The following is a 15,932-nucleotide window of genomic DNA, read 5'->3' on the forward strand; positions in this document are numbered from 1 at the left end:
AACATTCAACTGCTAACGTTGAATCGCAGTTACTCAATAACCATGCTCCCACCACCACGACCTTCCCGCCCAGCAGCCTCAGTACACCCTGACGACGCGATCCGCGCGACCGATGACGACGCAGCCGTCTGTCGCCTGTGAGGATCACATTCTACCAACCTGACCCCAGCTCGGCAGCGCAGCTCGGATACCTCGCCGACCCATACGCCTCGCTGGTATACAAATTGCCTCGCCTAGCGGGGGGTAATATGCGTAAAGCGCCCCTCATCAACGTCGGTACGCATCATCGCACGGCAGCCCTCGATGCAGTCGTGGACAGCTTCCTCAAAGCTGCGAGGGGGAAGGTGCAGGTCGTGTCGCTGGGCGCGGGGAGCGATACCCGGTTCTGGCGGCTTGCGGTGCGTCTCTATCCTTTATGAAGATAACCAGCTCGAGGGTTTCGCAGCTGACAGCAGGAGCGCGGCGCTCCTGTGGCCCGTTATGTCGAGGTCGACTTTCCACATCTCACGGCGATGAAAGCACAGCGTATCGCCCGTAACCGCACCCTCACCGCTGCGCTCGCATCTTCCTCTGATCCACCTTCCAGTATGGTGCCTCCATCCAAAGCATATACTGTGTCACACGGAGGCGCCGCCCTCACGGCGGCCAACTATGCGCTAGTGCCCCTCGATCTCCGCACCTCGTCGCTGGACGAGCTCCTGCCCCTCCTCGATACCTCCCTCCCCACCCTCCTGCTCGCCGAATGCGTCTTCTGCTACATGGAGGAATCGGACTCTCGTGCAGTCATCAAGTGGTTTGGCTCGACGTTCCCGCGCTCCGCGGCGGTCATCTACGAGATGGTTGGGTTGAAGTGAGCTAGCCTGCCTTGACGATGCAGCTGACACCAGCGACGCTTTTGGGCGGGTGATGCACCGTAACCTGGCACAGCGGAACCTCTCCCTTCCCGGAGCGGTGTTCGAGTCCCTCCAAGCCCAGGCGGACCGCTTCATGGATGCGCGGTTAGGCGACGGCGCTTTTACCTGGTCCGGCGCTAAGAGCCTATGGGATGTGCGCGGGGATTTGCCAAAGGCTGAGCTTGCACGGTTAGCTTACTAGATGTTACAAAGCTGACACCAGTATAAGCAAGCTCGAGATCCTGGATGAGATCGAGGAACTACGCCTTGTGCTCTCGCACTACTGCGTGGCGTGGGCGAGCAAGGGCGAGGGCATGGAGGGTGTGAGGATGTAGGCGGGTGTGTGCATAGAGAACGGGGTGCGTAGTCGGACGTCGGGTGGCATGATAGAGGGCTGTAAGCTGGCATATTAGAGGATAGTAGCCGTAGCTGGGCAGGTATTGATGGGCGGCATCGCTCTCCACGCCTGTCACTATGCACATAATACATGAATCCGAGTAGATGTACCCTCTAAGCATACCCCAAGCGCACTGTTTGCACGCGCAGGGAATAAAAGAGGTCCATCCCGCCTCTAGGGCGGGGTGGGTCTGTCTTTTGGCGACTTTTTGACCGCGCAAGCTGGTGAGCAGCAGGCGCGGCTTCGAAAGTGCCGATGAGGGAGGGGAAGAGGGAAGAGAGATGAAAGAGGAAAAAGAGGCCTGGAATTGGGAGAGATCACGCGCGAAGAGGTGTTAGCATGGCGTACGTAGGATGAGGATGCAGAGGATGCGATGATGAAGAATGAGATCAAGTCCAAAGTCGAGAGTGAGGAAACACGTTTTAAGCCGCCGAAATTTCGCCCTCTCGCACCAACCCCACGGGGTAATGTCCACCAACACTAAAGCACATGTGGCAGTCTTGAGATCAGATGTCAGGTCATGGGCAACAACTCAGTAACAACGCAGGAGATGCATGGATGCATGGTGCATAATAGGCTACATGGTTATGTCTATCTTCGTCTCTATCCTTCCACTCTCTCTCAGTCTCTCCCTCGCCACCACAGGAGCTCTCTAGTTGACGATCCGCACGACTGCGACCCGCAACCGGTCCATGTTCCTTCTGCTTGCGAACACGCTCGCACCGAGCTCGAACGGCACGATCTCCTCCAAGGCCGGATGTAATACGCCCAGCACAGGTTCCTCTAGAACATCGCGGTAGTCGAGCCCGCTCGCGTCGACGGGCGCGTCACCCGCCCCTGCAGGCTGGACGTAACTGGCGCTCAACGTCTTGCGTTTGGCAAACCCAAGCTTTGTCTTGAGAGTGTGTTTTTGGGTTGGGCCGTCTCCACTTTTCAAGGACAGGACGTGGCCCCGGTCGGTGAGGATGCGGCGGGCCGCGTCGGCTGCGCCAGCTGTATCGATCACGAGGGTGAAGAGGTTCTCGGGGAGGCCGTGCATAACGCTCGAAGGGGAGCCCGCCAGTACGCCACGGGCGCCATATGCCAACGCGTCGGCTTGAGCTCCCTCCACACCGCCGGGGACGATTGCCGTCACAATGAGTCCCATGCGCGTCAGTTCTTGGCAGAAGAGGGCGGGCAAGCCCTCGTGCGCGTCCATCACCAATGCCTGCTGCCCACGGGTTGCACCAACATCGCGTATCGCCCGGTGTACGGCTATCCCTTGTGCCGGAAGAGCAGCGAGCTCCTCCAGCTCGAGACGAGTGTTGGGGTTGACGCGCGCAACGCGTCGTCGGTCCGCGACGAGGTACTCTGCCAGTGCGCCGGAGTTCCGGATGTCTAGGAGGCCGATGACCACGTCGCCGCGCACAATCTCCTTCTCGTCTGCCCCAGTCGTGATGCAGCGCCCCACAAACGAGCGGCCTGGGATCCAACGTCCGACATCGTGTCTACTCTTCTCATCCAGTGCCGCGATGTCCAGCCAGTCCACAGCGACGGCATAGACCTGGATGAGTATCTGGGCACTCGAGACGCGGTATGGAGGCTTGACCGTCGAGAAGTCGACAGGCGGCGGGAGCGTCCAGCGCAGGTGCTCAGGTGTCGGGCTCTCGTGCTTCAAGTGGTAGGTGTGCAATGCGGACGAGAGCGTGATCGCTGCCATTGACGTCGGCGGCACGCCGAGCAGTTGCAGGTCTGGGCCATTGGCCTTTGTCGGATCGCCTGGCTTGAAGTTTCCGCCCTTAGGTAGCACCATGTTTCTGTCGTCAGCAAGACCTCGGAAGAACTCACGTGTAGCCGTTCTGCTGCATCTGGTCGTATCCGTTGCTCTCCATGAGTGGGTAGTTATTGAGTGGTCGGATGCTCGGCGTATCGAGCGAGATCACCCCTGTGCCGTTGGAGGGAGCAACAACATCACCGGGGTTGTAGTCGCCCGTGCGCGACGGTGCTCGGAAGGACTGCGTCCGCAACAGCTCCCGTGGCGTCTCACCCCGCGAGCCAAAGCTACTCCGCCTAGGATCGACGCTGTGCCGCCGGTCGAACTCGCGTGGATATGACGGCCTCGCAAGCTCGGACGACGCGTACTCCCTCGGGTTTCGCCCAATATCCGACGCCGTGCGTGAGTACCGCCTGACATTGAACAGCGACGCCGAGCGCTTCGGTGTCAAGTTGCCTCTGGCGCCCAGTTCAGACGACGACGAGCCGAACTTGTGGCTGTTCCTGCGCTGGGGAAGGTACAGCTCGTTCGAATCCTGGACACTCATCTCGGGGAGGACAGTTAGGACGTTGGGGTTGAGGCCAGACGCTAGCCCGAGGCGCGCGGCATGGGCACGGGCCGCCGCCTCGTACGGCGACGAGTTGTCGGGGAGAGGTGGGAGTGGTGAGTTGAGGCGACCTGGGCGAGCAGACGCTGCAGAGTACATTGACGGAGCGGAGTACTGGGACGAATGAGAGCTAGGCGCGCGGGACGGCGCTTTGCTCCGCTCGTCGCGGTCGTAGAACGCGTCCGCAGGCCAATGGCCATTGGCCTTTGGAGGCGAAGTGTGTGTACTCGGACGCTCCGTGGTGTATTTATAGTGCTCGTTGTAGTCCGCGCTGCCGACGTCTGCGGCGGCACGGGCACCGTACTCATCTGCATAGGCTAACCGCTGAGCCTCATCATTGGTTGGATGGTCGGGACGTGGGGAGGCATATGATCGTGATGGCCGCTCACCCTCATCGGATTCGTCGGCGTCCGCGGAGTGGTACACCGTCCTCAGGCGCGACTGGGGCACCCGGCCGCTGACGCTCGAGGTCGGTGATACCACGACGTGGACCGGGGCGATCGATGGGATCGACATTCGCGAGCCCTGCGAGGCACCAGCGACGGACCCAGACGCGCTCTGAGCGATGGACGAGCTAGCTGCCGACGACGACGACCGGCCACCAAGATCGAAGGACGAATTGCGCGATCCTGGCAGCGGCGCCGCCCGCGACCGCGGCGGGAGCGGCTGGAACGCAGACCACCCGTCGCCGTCGGTTGGCACGTACATCTTGATGGGCTCGGCCGCGGCCGCTGCCCATCCACCCTGGCCGATCACAGCACGGTTGTGGGGACCATGACCAACGGCGTTTGACGCTGAGGTATCATCGCTGTTCCTCGAGCTCGATGGAAGGGCATCTTGCTGCGCATCGTGCCAGTCGTCCATCGACATACTCTGGCGTGGGGTCTCGTAGGCCAAAGACGAAGACGACCGCAGTATTGGCCCCGGCGGACTCAGATGGGCTTCGGCGTCGTAGGCCGATTCCGAGCGACGTACGCCACGGAACTGTGGCTCCGGTTGATGTGGCGTTTCAGGAGACATGGGTTGTGTCGATGGAGATAGACCTCGGCGCGGCAAGACATGCTGTGGCTGTGGTGGAGTGGGTGACATAGCCCGCGACGTGGCGGCGTGTCTCACAGGCTTGTCAGGAACAATAGTATGTTGTGACGATACCGTGCCACTCCGCTCCGACCGCGTCGACTTGGCCGACCGCACACTCCGTTTTGAGTTGGACCGCTGCAGCGATGAGGTATAGTCGACGCTCCGCTTCGAGTTCGACCTCTGCAGCGACGAAGTGTAGTTGTCAACCATAGTCGCGGCTCTGGTCTTCGGCCCTCTCTCGGTCGTGGCCGCACTCGGAGTGGACGGGCTGTTTAACACTTGTACGAAAGCACCCCTGACACGCCCGCCTCGGTCCAGCTTGCTCTTGCGCGGTGGGGTTGGAGGCGTGTCGGCACCGGAACCGGAGGCCTGCCGTCGAGCGAGAGAATTGGTGCGTGACAGAGGCTTGCTCTTTTCATGTGGCTCGTACCACTTCTGCGTGTCGTCCACCGGCCGCGCCACGGCGTGACTGGCGACTCTTGAGGCTCTGCTTCTGGGTGGAGGTTCGGGTACCGCATAGGCTGGCCCTGAGGGGTTGTAATAGGCGATCTCCTCTGGGGCGAAGTTGTCGATATCCACCTCGTCATCAAGGTACATGCTGGACGTCGACGTCACGTGGCTGCGTGGAGCTGACGGTGGGACCTCCTTCACAACTGGCACATCGGACTCCTCTGCGAGGTCGAGCTCACGTTTCAGCGGTGGCGAGTCGAGGTCGCGGAAGGGGCTGCCCATCACGTCCGTGAAAGTCGCAGGTGTGGGAGGCTGAAGATGGAACGTCGGCAGATCCGAGAACTGATCGTGCGGCGTTCCTGCCTCCTCCAAGTGCTCATCGGACACTGCGCTGGCCTGCGGTAAGGAGGGGACGCTTTCAGCCATTGATTCGACAACGGGTTCCTCGGCCATCTGAAATGAGTCGTCATCGGACTCATGATCCGCCGCGGCGTCCTCCTCGTCTGGGGTACTAGGAGCCGCTGGAAAGGTGCCAGGCAGTGAGGTTGTCAGTGCCGAGGGTAATGGTGACTGCTGGCCGGCTGGAGGTGCAGGTGTAGGGGCAGGGGTAGATTTGACATGAGCGGAGGCCTCGACAACGGCATGTGCCAGAGGCGCGGACGCCAGCAGCACGGCATGTGGCACTGGTTGGCTCGCATGGGTTGGTTGCTCCACATGGATGTGCTTGCGCTCCTCGCCGCATCCCAGCACGCTTGGGATGGATTTCGTCGTCGACCTACCAGGCACCTCGGCGAGTTCCCAAGTCCACGATCCTGGCATTTCGAGGGACTCATCCTGGTCATCCGCTGCGCGCAGCATCTCGCCAAGCTTGTCCAGAGTGAGCGACGACTTCGACGCGTCGCCGTTTCCATTGAAGTAGAATGAGTTTCTGGGTGTGTAGTACACTGACTTTTCCGATGCAGCGTCATCGAGGATCAGCGAAATGCGCCTGGACGACGCCTCCTCGTCAACCGAGGCGACAACCGACGCTCTTGTTTCTGTAGGGGAGTGCGGTGATACCAGTACCGTGTCGGGAACGGAGCTGGTGCTGGAGTTTACGTCGCTGCCGGGCGTCGACTGGAGGCCGGACAGTGTCGTTGTGATCGTCGTCCCACGCGTTGACAGTGATGGGTTCCTCGACGAGGTCAGCTGAAGTGGAGGTTCGGGCTTTGGCAGGTGGGGCAGGGCTGGTGGAGCAGGTGTGCGCGTCTCGGGCACCGGGACTCCCTGCGCTCTGACCTGCCTTGAGGGCTGGGCCGTCTCCTCTTTCTCACCCCGGTCACCAGGCGCCGGACGCTTGGATACCGCCTTTCCGCCTGTGGAGGAATCTCCGGTCCCCGGGTGAAATGCCTGTACGCGCGCCTCGGGAAGTGGCACGAGTGGCGCAGGAGGTGTCCCTCGCGATGCGCCGCCAATTGACGTCGATGAGCTGACACTGTCGATGGACTCTCGCCTAGCTCCAGGCGCCCCTCGCTTTGGACTGCGAGGTGGGACAGGGGGAAGGTCGTCCTGGATGTGCACCTGGGGCCTGGGCGGCGTGTCAGGCTCAGCTGAAGGTGTTGTTGACGACCGCTCATCAGAGGAATGGGAGTAATGGGAGTAGTGAGATTCCGTGTCCTCGTCGGAATACACGTAGGGCGGGTCGGAGTACTGGACGACATCGGCAAATTGCACAACGCGGGGCGAGGTCGGGCTGCTGCGTTCTCGCGCTTCGGAGACGCCAGAAGCGGGTAGATGAAGAGGGAGAGGAGGCGAGGGACGGGAAAGGGTCGAGGGCGGTGCGATGGCCAGAGTAAGTGAAGGGATGTGTCGATCAATGGGCCGTGCGAGAGGGGGAGATTGTGGATGTGATACACGTCGAACAACGTGTGATCCTGCGCTGTCATGTTCCTCGGGATCAAGTGGTGGGCTCTGGAGGTGCGGCGGGTCTTCAGGGCCGTTGATTCGGTGGCGTACGTCCTTTGTCCTCACGCTGGCCGGATGTTGTTGGGCGTAAGCCGGTTGATGGAACTGTTGCTTTGGACGCGGCGGCCCTGATTCTGGCTGGCGCGAGCGCGAGTCACGCCGTGAAGGCGCGACATGGCGGTCTTCAGCATACTCAGCATGCTCAACGGTCTGTGCTCTCGGCACATCATGTACGCCGGCTTCCTGTCTGAAGCGGACGTGATGTTGGTGCTGAGAAGGAATAGGAGGCAGTGGGGGAAGGTCGCCATCAAACAGCGCACCCTTGGAAGGCTTTGCGTTCAAGCTGTTTCGTCTTGGCTCTTCGGGCACCGGCGACGGACCCCTACGCCCGGCGAAGGAGTGGCGAGGTGGGGCAGGGTTCAGGTCCGGGGCGAGGTGGTGATACCGGCCTGGCTCGCTATCGTTGGAGAACAGGGAAGCTGTCCTACGCCTGCTGGGCCCGATGCCGAGGTCACTCCCTGTCTGTGAGACATATCTGCCCTCGGCGTTTGATCGATCCCACGGATAAGACGCCTCGGCGGCGTAGGAGCGGGATGGACGCTTGAGGACAGAGTCGAGGAACCGGCCCATGGTAAGAGAGAGCTGGAGTGTGGTGGGAGGAGCGGGAGGCGGGAGGCGGAAGGTTTAGACCAACCGGTGACAATGATGAGGGCTGTACATGGACGTTGATGAATGGATGGGAGTCGATATGAGGTTGAGATGGAGTCAAGAATATGAGAAAGTGCCAGCGTCAAGTTGAAGTAGCCGTAATTGATGGATGGAGCGCAGACTTAGTCGATCAAGAACGTCATGACAACGTAATAAAACTCTATAAAGTATCTGATCCCGCTAATGAACGCTTTGTTGACGCAGTGGATGCCCGACATGGCAGCATTCCACATCTCGCCCATTCTTCCCTCGACCACCTCGAACCCGTCGTCCTCCCGCCAGCGCAATCTCTGCAAGCCGCGCGGCGGAGTTCGACCATGCTCACCCCACCGTACAACTTCTCCATTGTGGCCGCTCCCATAGCACCCGACGGCGAGCGTGCCCAAATCCTCTACCGTGGTAGTATCCCCGCCGCGCGTAACGCCTCGTTCCTCCGCCGCCTCGGCATTCGCACCCTTGTCTACCTCCGCAAGAAGGAGTACAAGGAAGACGATCCACTAGTCGTGTGGGCCGGCAAGCAAGGCATCGACCTGCGATGGGTAAAGGCCGAGAAGATGGAAGAAGAGACGCTTGGCATGGAGCCCGAGCACGTCACTGACGTTCTCAAGGTACGACCGCCTCCGGTGGTGCTGACTGCAGATCCTTCTCAACCCTGTCGCATATCCGATTTACCTCGCCGACGCCGACGGTATCTCGCACACCACGTTGGTAGTGGCATGCCTGCGGAAGCTGCAGGGCTGGCACTCGGAATGCATCGTCAACGAGATCTACCGGTGAGCTATTCGAGTGGGTCGGCTGACAGCAGCTTCGAGCCAGACCACGACGACCTCCCACTTGTGCCGTTCATTACGTCGTACCTCTCCACTTCGGCACCATCCAAGGATGATAGTGGCGCGCTCGCCCTTCCTCCACCACCGTACCCGACATGGTTGTGGCCCCAGCCTGCAACGATCCCAACGGGCTCGAGATCCGCGTCCATTGTCACAGGGCGATCGGAGCGCGCACTCTCGAGTGTTTCTAACGCCTCCAACACGTCCGGCAGCCTTCCGTTCCCCAACCCACTCACGGTGCGGCGCCATCCGTCTATGCGCCTCGGCTTCAGCAACGTCCCAGCGCAGCTGCCTGACAAGGCGCCGGGGCTGTGGCGCGAGCGCTCAAACACGGCTGCTTCGCGCGCCGTCAGTGATAAACCACGCACCACGAGCCAAGGGAACACATTCAACTCACGCTCCGACTCAGGAGACGCAGAGGACCGACTGCGCATGCCGCACCACGTATCGTTCAGCGAGAATGTGCCGTCGGGCATATTAACGAGGTCGCCGGCGGTCCTGCCGAGCAACCTGCGCCACTCTAACGAACTGGGAGAGGAAGAGGCATCCGAGGCCACGGAGGATACAGCGAGGTTGAGAAGTACCGGTCTAACGGTCAGTGATGGCGACGTTGGGGACGACTATGCGTTAGACGACGCAGAGGACGAGTCCATCGATGACGACGGGGATTATGACGAGGAGTATGAGGACGAAGACGAGGACGAGGACGATGAAGATGAGGAAGATGATGAGGAAGAAGATGAGCCGCCTGTGTCGCAGTACATCAGCGCGCTCGATCTGGCGGGGATGTGAGCGACGACGGTGTTGATGGGCAGCGAGCCGAGTCGAGAACCCGAGCCCAGACCTGGCCGATTTTTATGTTGTATTCTACCGTCACTTTTCCATTCTGTAGAGTACGAATAGCATTACGCATTGGTAGCGATTGACGTAGCTCTGTTTATGGTCTACATGGTATAGATTAATCGAGCGCAGAAGGGAGCGCCAACCGAGGTTTCCGTTGCACGCCTGAATCCTTATCAGTCGACGACTTTAGGCCAGCCATGGAACGTTGCGCCTGTTTTACGGATTTAGCCAACCACAGTTTGTTATTGAATTATTACGGTGCCTAATTATCGCACGTGCTAATTGTAATGACGCCGAGTCGATCTTTTGGATGCTCTCTCGGCCCGGGTCTGCGGTCCATCCTTACCCCGGGCTGGGCGACTTCCAAAAACGTTCCATAATTCCACTCTCAACAACAACACTTTACGTACTCTACTCGTCTCGTACAAAACGACCCCAGTGGCATTCTTTACTAGCCTATTCCCAACTCATCCCCGCCCTCAACTCACCAACATGTCCGGCGCGCAAACTCCGCTTGGAGCCAATGACAACGACATGAATTCGTCCACTATCTCCCTCCGGCCCTTGGCACGGCAGCAGGCCTCGGCGGGGAACGACCGCGAGAGCAAGAGTTCGTTCGGGTACGAGAGCGCCATGAGCCTCCTCGTCGACAGCCTCAAGGACCGCCTCCTCTTTGCCATCCCCAAGAAGGGCCGTCTGTACGAGAAGACGGTTGAGCTGCTCGCCGGAGCGGACATCAAGTACAACCGTGCCCACCGTCTCGACGTTGCGCTCGTGAAGAACCACCCCATTGCTCTGTGAGTATCGGCTGGGGTCGTTTTTGGGGCCTTTGAGGCGTCTTTCAACCTCAACTTGTTCGCCTCCGTTCTTCCGCTCCCTTCCCCTTCTCTTCGACCATCAGGCCTTCATCCCCCGTCTCCCAGCGGCACTCGCTAACCCCAGCGTCTTCCTGCCCGCCGCCGATATCCCGCGCTTCGTGGCTCTCGGCTCGGTCTCGCTCGGTATCACGGGACAAGACGTTATCGCCGAGTCTAAACAGGGCCCGTTGATCCAGGAGATCCTGCCGCTCGGCTTTGGCAAGTGCAAGCTCCAGGTGCAGGTGCCTATGACTGGCCCAATGCAGACCATTGAGGAGCTCTCCGGCAACCGCATCGCGACATCGTTCGAGACCCTCGCCGCCGCGCTGTTCAAGGACATCGATGCCCAGACCCAGTCCGTGAAGAACACGAGCATCGAGTACCTTGGCGGCTCGGTCGAGGCCGCCTGTGCTCTCGGCATGGCGGATGGGATTGGTACGTATCTCGACTCGACACTGAGAGGAGGCCCGTGCTGACGCGTCTTCCTATTTTCTGTTATTGACCTCTTCGCGCCATAGTTGACCTTGTTGGTAAGTCACATGAGAATGTCCCGTGCTGACGGCAGAATCTGGCGACACTATGCGCGCCGCTGGCCTTCACGCCATCCACACTCTAATGGACTCGGAGGCCGTCCTCATTGCCCCCAAGAAGCCGCACGCCTCCCTTACCCCCGAGCTCGCGCCGCTCATCAACCTCGTCAAGAGCCGCATCGCCGGTGTGATCGCCGCCAAGAAGTACGTGTACATGTCGTACAACGTGCCCCGCGCAGTCCTCGAGTACGCGCTCAGGATCACGCCCGGTCGCCGCGCGCCGACCGTCTCGCCCCTCGACGAGGACGGGTGGGTGGCCGTCAGCTCGATGGTGGAGCGCAAGACGATGGCAGCCACGATGGACGAGCTGGAGAAGACGGGAGCAGAGGACATTCTCGTTCTTCCTCTCGACAACTGCCGTGTTGGCGTCTAGTCGCGTCCATCTTAGTCATATTAGAGTATCACTTGCGCAGAGGGGTTATGCATTCCTTGTCAATAGTTTGGAAGTGGAGGAAACCAGTGATAGTCGTGGTTGAGTAACCTGGGGGTAACGGACGGAATCAAATTCCTCCACCGCGCGTCTCATGACGCGGTAATTAATGAGAGCTCGCACCAACACGAGTATTTAGTATTTGGTCTTCCCTCATCCCCTCATATCCTCACCGCCGCCAGTATCAACTTTGGGCCCCTCAACAACGACGAACTCCCCCATTTTAGAACTCACCTCTTCTCTGACTCTCGTTCACACAGCTGAGCGCAATGGGTATCAAGGGTAGGTCATTTCATGCCTGGACGGCTTCACCACCCACACCGATGCGACCTTGCTCGACGCTGACTCCAGGCCTCACCGCACTCCTCTCGGAGCATGCACCTAAATCTATGCGTGATCATGAGATGAAGACGGTACGTTCTCTCCAGCTGTTGCAACTGTCAGCTAACATCCAGCTCTTCGGTCGCAAAGTCGCCATCGACGCGTCGATGTAGGTTCAGCTTTCCCTGGAGCTCCTCAGCTGACCACAGGTCGATCTACCAGTTCCTCATCGCTGTGCGCCAGCAAGATGGCCAGATGCTAATGAACGACAATGGAGAAGTGACAAGGTGAGTTTCGAAACCTGGTCACACCTCACGCCAGTCATCTCATGGGCTTCTTCTATCGAACGATCCGCATGGTTGATCATGGTATCAAGCCGTGCTATGTGTTCGATGGAAAACCACCTGATCTCAAGTCGGGTGTGGTGCGTTGGCTTACTTTTGCTGGCGCGAGCTGACGTGCAGTTGAAACAGCGCTTCGGTCGCCGCGAGGAGGCTAAAGAGGCTGAGGAGGAGGCTAAGGAGGTCGGCACGGCCGAGGACGTTGACCGCTTCAGCCGCCGTCAGGTGCGCGTCACCAAGGAACATAATGACGAGTGCAAGCGTCTGCTCGCGCTCATGGGCATCCCGTGTGTCACTGTGAGCTGCTGCTGACTGCTCGAGCTAACATTAGGCCCCCGGTGAGGCTGAGGCACAGTGTGCCGAGCTCGCCCGAGCAGGGAAGGTGAGCTTTGCGATGGTCAAGCCCAGTTGACCGCAGGTGTTCGCCGCAGGGTCTGAAGACATGGACACGCTCACGTTCCACACGCCCATACTCCTCCGCCACCTCACCTTCTCCGAGGCAAAGAAGATGCCCATCTCAGAGGTCAACCTCAAGGAAGCACTCACGGGCCTCGGGATGAATATGGACCAGGTGGGCTGACTTGGTCGTGCCGGAAGCTAACGGCAGTTTATCGAGCTGTGCATTCTGCTGGGCTGCGACTACCTTGAGCCGGTCAAGGGCGTCGGGCCCAAAACGGCTTTCAAGCTGATGAAGGAGCACGGCTCGCTCGCCGAGGTTGTCGGCTTCATCCAGGGCAAGATGGCGGAGAAGGCGGCCGAGAATGCGGTGATCGAGAGCGAGAGCGAACCTGAGTCAGAAGAAGGCGGCGACATGATTGTCAATTCGGATGGGGAGGAGGTCCCCGCCTCTCCGAAGAAGAAGAAGAGCAAGCCGAAGAAGAAGAAGAAGACCGGGGCAGGCATGCAGATCCCCGAGCATTGGCCGTGGGAGGACGCCAAACAACTCTTCCTACAGCCCGACGTCATCAAGGGTGATGACCTGGATGTGAGCTTGCATTGTGACGTGCAGCTAACGCTAGCTCGACTGGAAGCAGCCGGACGTTGAGGGACTCGTCGAGTTCCTTGTGCGCGAAAAGGGGTTCAAGGAGGACCGCGTGCGGAACGGCGCAGCCAAACTTACCAAGATGCTGGCTGCGAAGCAACAGGGGCGACTCGATGGGTTCTTCACTGTCAAGCCGAAGGCACAGGATAACAAGAAGGATGGTGCGGCGGGGAATAAGCGCAAGGCCGACGACAAGAAGAAGCCGGCTGCGAAGAAGCGCAAGTAGGCCGACGTGGAGCGACGACTCGGAAGGTAGCATTGGTGGAGAATCGTGGCATTGGGTAGATATGGTACAGACTAGCATTGATACTTGAGACGTGTGTGCTGGCTCCACTGACTGTAGTAGTCTGTTGATGAAGGGATGGTTTGAAGTTGTACAATGCGAAAACCACTTGGTACCCAGCCACGCGGAACCAAATCCACCGCGCGTCACCTTGAATCGTTCGTCACCATCACCTCCATCTCGATCCATCCACCATGGTCAAGCTCGACTACACGACCTCGGGCGTCCGGTAAGTCTATCCCACGCCGCACTGACGCAAGGGTCCCGAACCCACCGGGTTTTGTCGGTGCGACCCGCGAGACATCAAAGGTGTGCCATCTCGGGCCAGACTAACGAAAGCGCGACGCCGCCTCAACCGAACGACAGAGCAACGAGCTCAAGCTCAAGCGCGCGTGGGAGATGGCTTTCGCGTGAGTCTATTACGCCTCTGACGCCTCCCATCTTCTGACCCCAGGCCCGCAAAGTCGCTCCCGATGCAGGCTATCATGCTGTACTTTTCGGGGTCGGGGGTACAGATCTTCTCGCTCGGCATGATCTTCATGCTTGTGACGGGGCCAATTTCGGCGGTGGCGAGTATCCTGCGTGGTGAGTCAGCTGGACCGAGCAAGCTGACGGTAGCGTTTGAGCCGTTCCGCACAGTCCGGCCCGATGGCGAATTGACTTATGCCCAACTCATCCCCCCCATGGTCACTTATACGCTGTGCCAGGGCGTTGTGTGAGTGCGCCTCGGTAACCCCCAGCCCCCGCTGACGCCAGCTTCGCCCTCGGCCTGTACAAGTGCTGGACGATGGGCATCCTCCCCTCCGGACCCGCCGACTGGCTGCAGTTCGAGACGCGGCCGGCTTGGCCAGAGTGGAGTGCGGTGCGGGCGTTGATACTGGGCGAGGTATAGGCGTAAAGCGTCGTATAGGAACCGAGTACATGCAAACAGTATAGACAGACTAGACGACGCCACCCCAAACACCTAAGCCGGCGAACACGCTGCCAAGCGCAACAATTTGGCCCTGGGGTTAGCACATCCAACAGATTCAACTCACGCCCCACGTCACGGCGCCGACACCGACACGCCCGACGACCTTCCACACTAGGCTGAGAGTGATGTGCACAATCGTGACGGCGACCCAGGCGAGCGGAAGCCAGCGGCTTGGTGTGGGCTTGGGCGCGATGGGCGGCCAGTCTCTGGTAGCGGCAGCGGATTCGTGCTTGTAGATCGGCTCTGGGTCAAAGTAGAAGCCCGAGAGGATGAGGGTTAGGCCGAGGTTGAGGATTAACGTGTCGATGCGCCACAGCACGTGCAGTGCGAAGGGGATGAGCTGGGGTCAGCGAGAAACGTCAAGTCAGCTTACGGGGAAGGGAAGGCCCATGACATCCTCGAGTTCTGGGGTCAGCTTATTTGGGTTGTGACACACCTGCACGCGCGCGCATGCGCTCCAGGATCTCGACGCGGTGTTCGAGCTCGGCCAGGTCGTCATTTGCGCCAGCCTCGTCCTCAAGATCCATGTCCTCTGCGCACTCGTCAACGTCGCAGTCGTCGCAGCCGAGCTCCTCGATAGCCCACGGGTCACTCAGGTCCTCGTACAGGCTAAGCTGTTCGTACCCTTGCACGATGCCCCATGCGGCCTCGGCAACGCCCCATCCCAATCCGAGGTAGTAACTCGAATGAAAGCCCGAAGTCGGAGAGGGGATGGTGAGCGGCACGGAGATGAGGCGACACGCCTCGTGCACGACCACATGGGCGGCTGTGGAGAGTACAACGGCCGCCGTACCGCTCAGAGGAAGCCACGAGACGAAAATGAACATGGGTACACGGAGGGACTGGACGGCCATACTGGCAAACGTGCCCACCAGGAACGCCTTCCAGAAGAACGGGTGGGGGTAAGCCTGTCCCTCATCCTTTTCGTCACTGCTCGGCGGCCTAGCGTCAGATCAGTTGGAGCGAGACATACCATCCCCAGGTAATTAAGGCTATGAGGCCCGCGAAGAAGGCCAGTGTAGTCAGTGGCACAAGGCCGTAGAACCGGCTCATGAATCGCCACGATTCTGGCGTCAGCTAACTTTCTGCTCCTCTCATCGCCCTCGCCCCTCATGTCCCTCACGCCCATCCGCGCACAGACGCGTGACTCACCCCCAATATCAACCATATCCTCCAAGTCATCCTCGAACCCCGAGTACCCGTATGCGCCATTACCTTCGAACTGGCTCGGATCGGGGGTCGCAATCTGGACATGTAGGGAAGGTGTATCTGTCGCGCCGTACGACTTGTGGGGGGGCCGGAGCAGGCTCGAGCCGCGTGAGGACGAGGGTGACGGCGAGCGCGTACGCACGGCTGCTGCCACAACCGGGTCCTGGCTCATGGCGGTTAATGTTGATGGTTCGATGGGTTGATAGATCTTTGTAGCTATTTAGGGTAGAGTGTTAGATCATGAGAGACGACGTGAGAGTTGGATGCGATGGCGAGCTTGGCCGGCCGGCTCCCAACCCTGATCACTCGCCAAAGGAGCGGGGGCAAAGATAAGACACTCACGTGAAGGTAGCGTGGCTGAGGCATTTAACGAGGTGGGCC

The 15,932-nt window shown here is 59.8% G+C and overlaps 7 protein-coding genes across 7 annotated transcripts; 5 read left to right on the forward strand and 2 right to left on the reverse strand.

Moving 5' to 3' along the window:
- Positions 1 to 42: 42 nt before the first annotated feature.
- On the forward strand, positions 43 to 1,228 carry PPM1 (uncharacterized protein; the record flags this gene model as incomplete). Its single annotated transcript, XM_060602631.1, has 5 exons — positions 43 to 137; positions 170 to 398; positions 456 to 850; positions 888 to 1,082; positions 1,117 to 1,228. 5 exons carry the CDS (start codon positions 43 to 45, stop codon positions 1,226 to 1,228), a joined length of 1,026 nt encoding a protein of 341 aa, XP_060459006.1.
- Positions 1,229 to 1,942: 714 nt separating this feature from the next.
- Positions 1,943 to 7,754, reverse strand: CcaverHIS019_0602010 (uncharacterized protein; the record flags this gene model as incomplete). Its single annotated transcript, XM_060602632.1, has 2 exons — positions 1,943 to 3,086; positions 3,118 to 7,754. The coding sequence occupies 2 exons, from the start codon at positions 7,752 to 7,754 to the stop codon at positions 1,943 to 1,945; spliced, it is 5,781 nt and encodes a 1,926-aa protein (XP_060459007.1).
- A 395-nt stretch (positions 7,755 to 8,149) lies between these two features.
- Positions 8,150 to 9,454, forward strand: CcaverHIS019_0602020 (uncharacterized protein; the record flags this gene model as incomplete). The annotated part of the gene is made up of 3 exons (XM_060602634.1): positions 8,150 to 8,440; positions 8,472 to 8,605; positions 8,638 to 9,454. The coding sequence occupies 3 exons, from the start codon at positions 8,150 to 8,152 to the stop codon at positions 9,452 to 9,454; spliced, it is 1,242 nt and encodes a 413-aa protein (XP_060459008.1).
- Positions 9,455 to 9,997: 543 nt separating this feature from the next.
- HIS1 (uncharacterized protein) lies at positions 9,998 to 11,325 on the forward strand (the record flags this gene model as incomplete). The annotated part of the gene is made up of 4 exons (XM_060602635.1): positions 9,998 to 10,302; positions 10,448 to 10,797; positions 10,881 to 10,892; positions 10,928 to 11,325. 4 exons carry the CDS (start codon positions 9,998 to 10,000, stop codon positions 11,323 to 11,325), a joined length of 1,065 nt encoding a protein of 354 aa, XP_060459009.1.
- A 326-nt stretch (positions 11,326 to 11,651) lies between these two features.
- On the forward strand, positions 11,652 to 13,312 carry FEN1 (uncharacterized protein; the record flags this gene model as incomplete). The annotated part of the gene is made up of 10 exons (XM_060602636.1): positions 11,652 to 11,664; positions 11,734 to 11,795; positions 11,838 to 11,872; positions 11,913 to 11,990; positions 12,025 to 12,127; positions 12,168 to 12,341; positions 12,376 to 12,426; positions 12,463 to 12,615; positions 12,652 to 13,029; positions 13,064 to 13,312. 10 exons carry the CDS (start codon positions 11,652 to 11,654, stop codon positions 13,310 to 13,312), a joined length of 1,296 nt encoding a protein of 431 aa, XP_060459010.1.
- A 251-nt stretch (positions 13,313 to 13,563) lies between these two features.
- CcaverHIS019_0602050 (uncharacterized protein) lies at positions 13,564 to 14,261 on the forward strand (the record flags this gene model as incomplete). The annotated part of the gene is made up of 6 exons (XM_060602637.1): positions 13,564 to 13,598; positions 13,630 to 13,678; positions 13,709 to 13,779; positions 13,824 to 13,954; positions 13,988 to 14,084; positions 14,126 to 14,261. The coding sequence occupies 6 exons, from the start codon at positions 13,564 to 13,566 to the stop codon at positions 14,259 to 14,261; spliced, it is 519 nt and encodes a 172-aa protein (XP_060459011.1).
- Positions 14,262 to 14,310: 49 nt separating this feature from the next.
- Positions 14,311 to 15,723, reverse strand: CcaverHIS019_0602060 (uncharacterized protein; the record flags this gene model as incomplete). Its single annotated transcript, XM_060602638.1, has 6 exons — positions 14,311 to 14,373; positions 14,407 to 14,682; positions 14,716 to 14,747; positions 14,779 to 15,284; positions 15,316 to 15,409; positions 15,495 to 15,723. The coding sequence occupies 6 exons, from the start codon at positions 15,721 to 15,723 to the stop codon at positions 14,311 to 14,313; spliced, it is 1,200 nt and encodes a 399-aa protein (XP_060459012.1).
- Between the last annotated feature and the right edge of the window lie 209 nt (positions 15,724 to 15,932).

Source organism: Cutaneotrichosporon cavernicola (assembly GCF_030864355.1).
Source record: "Cutaneotrichosporon cavernicola HIS019 DNA, chromosome: 6".
NCBI lineage: Eukaryota > Fungi > Basidiomycota > Tremellomycetes > Trichosporonales > Trichosporonaceae > Cutaneotrichosporon > Cutaneotrichosporon cavernicola.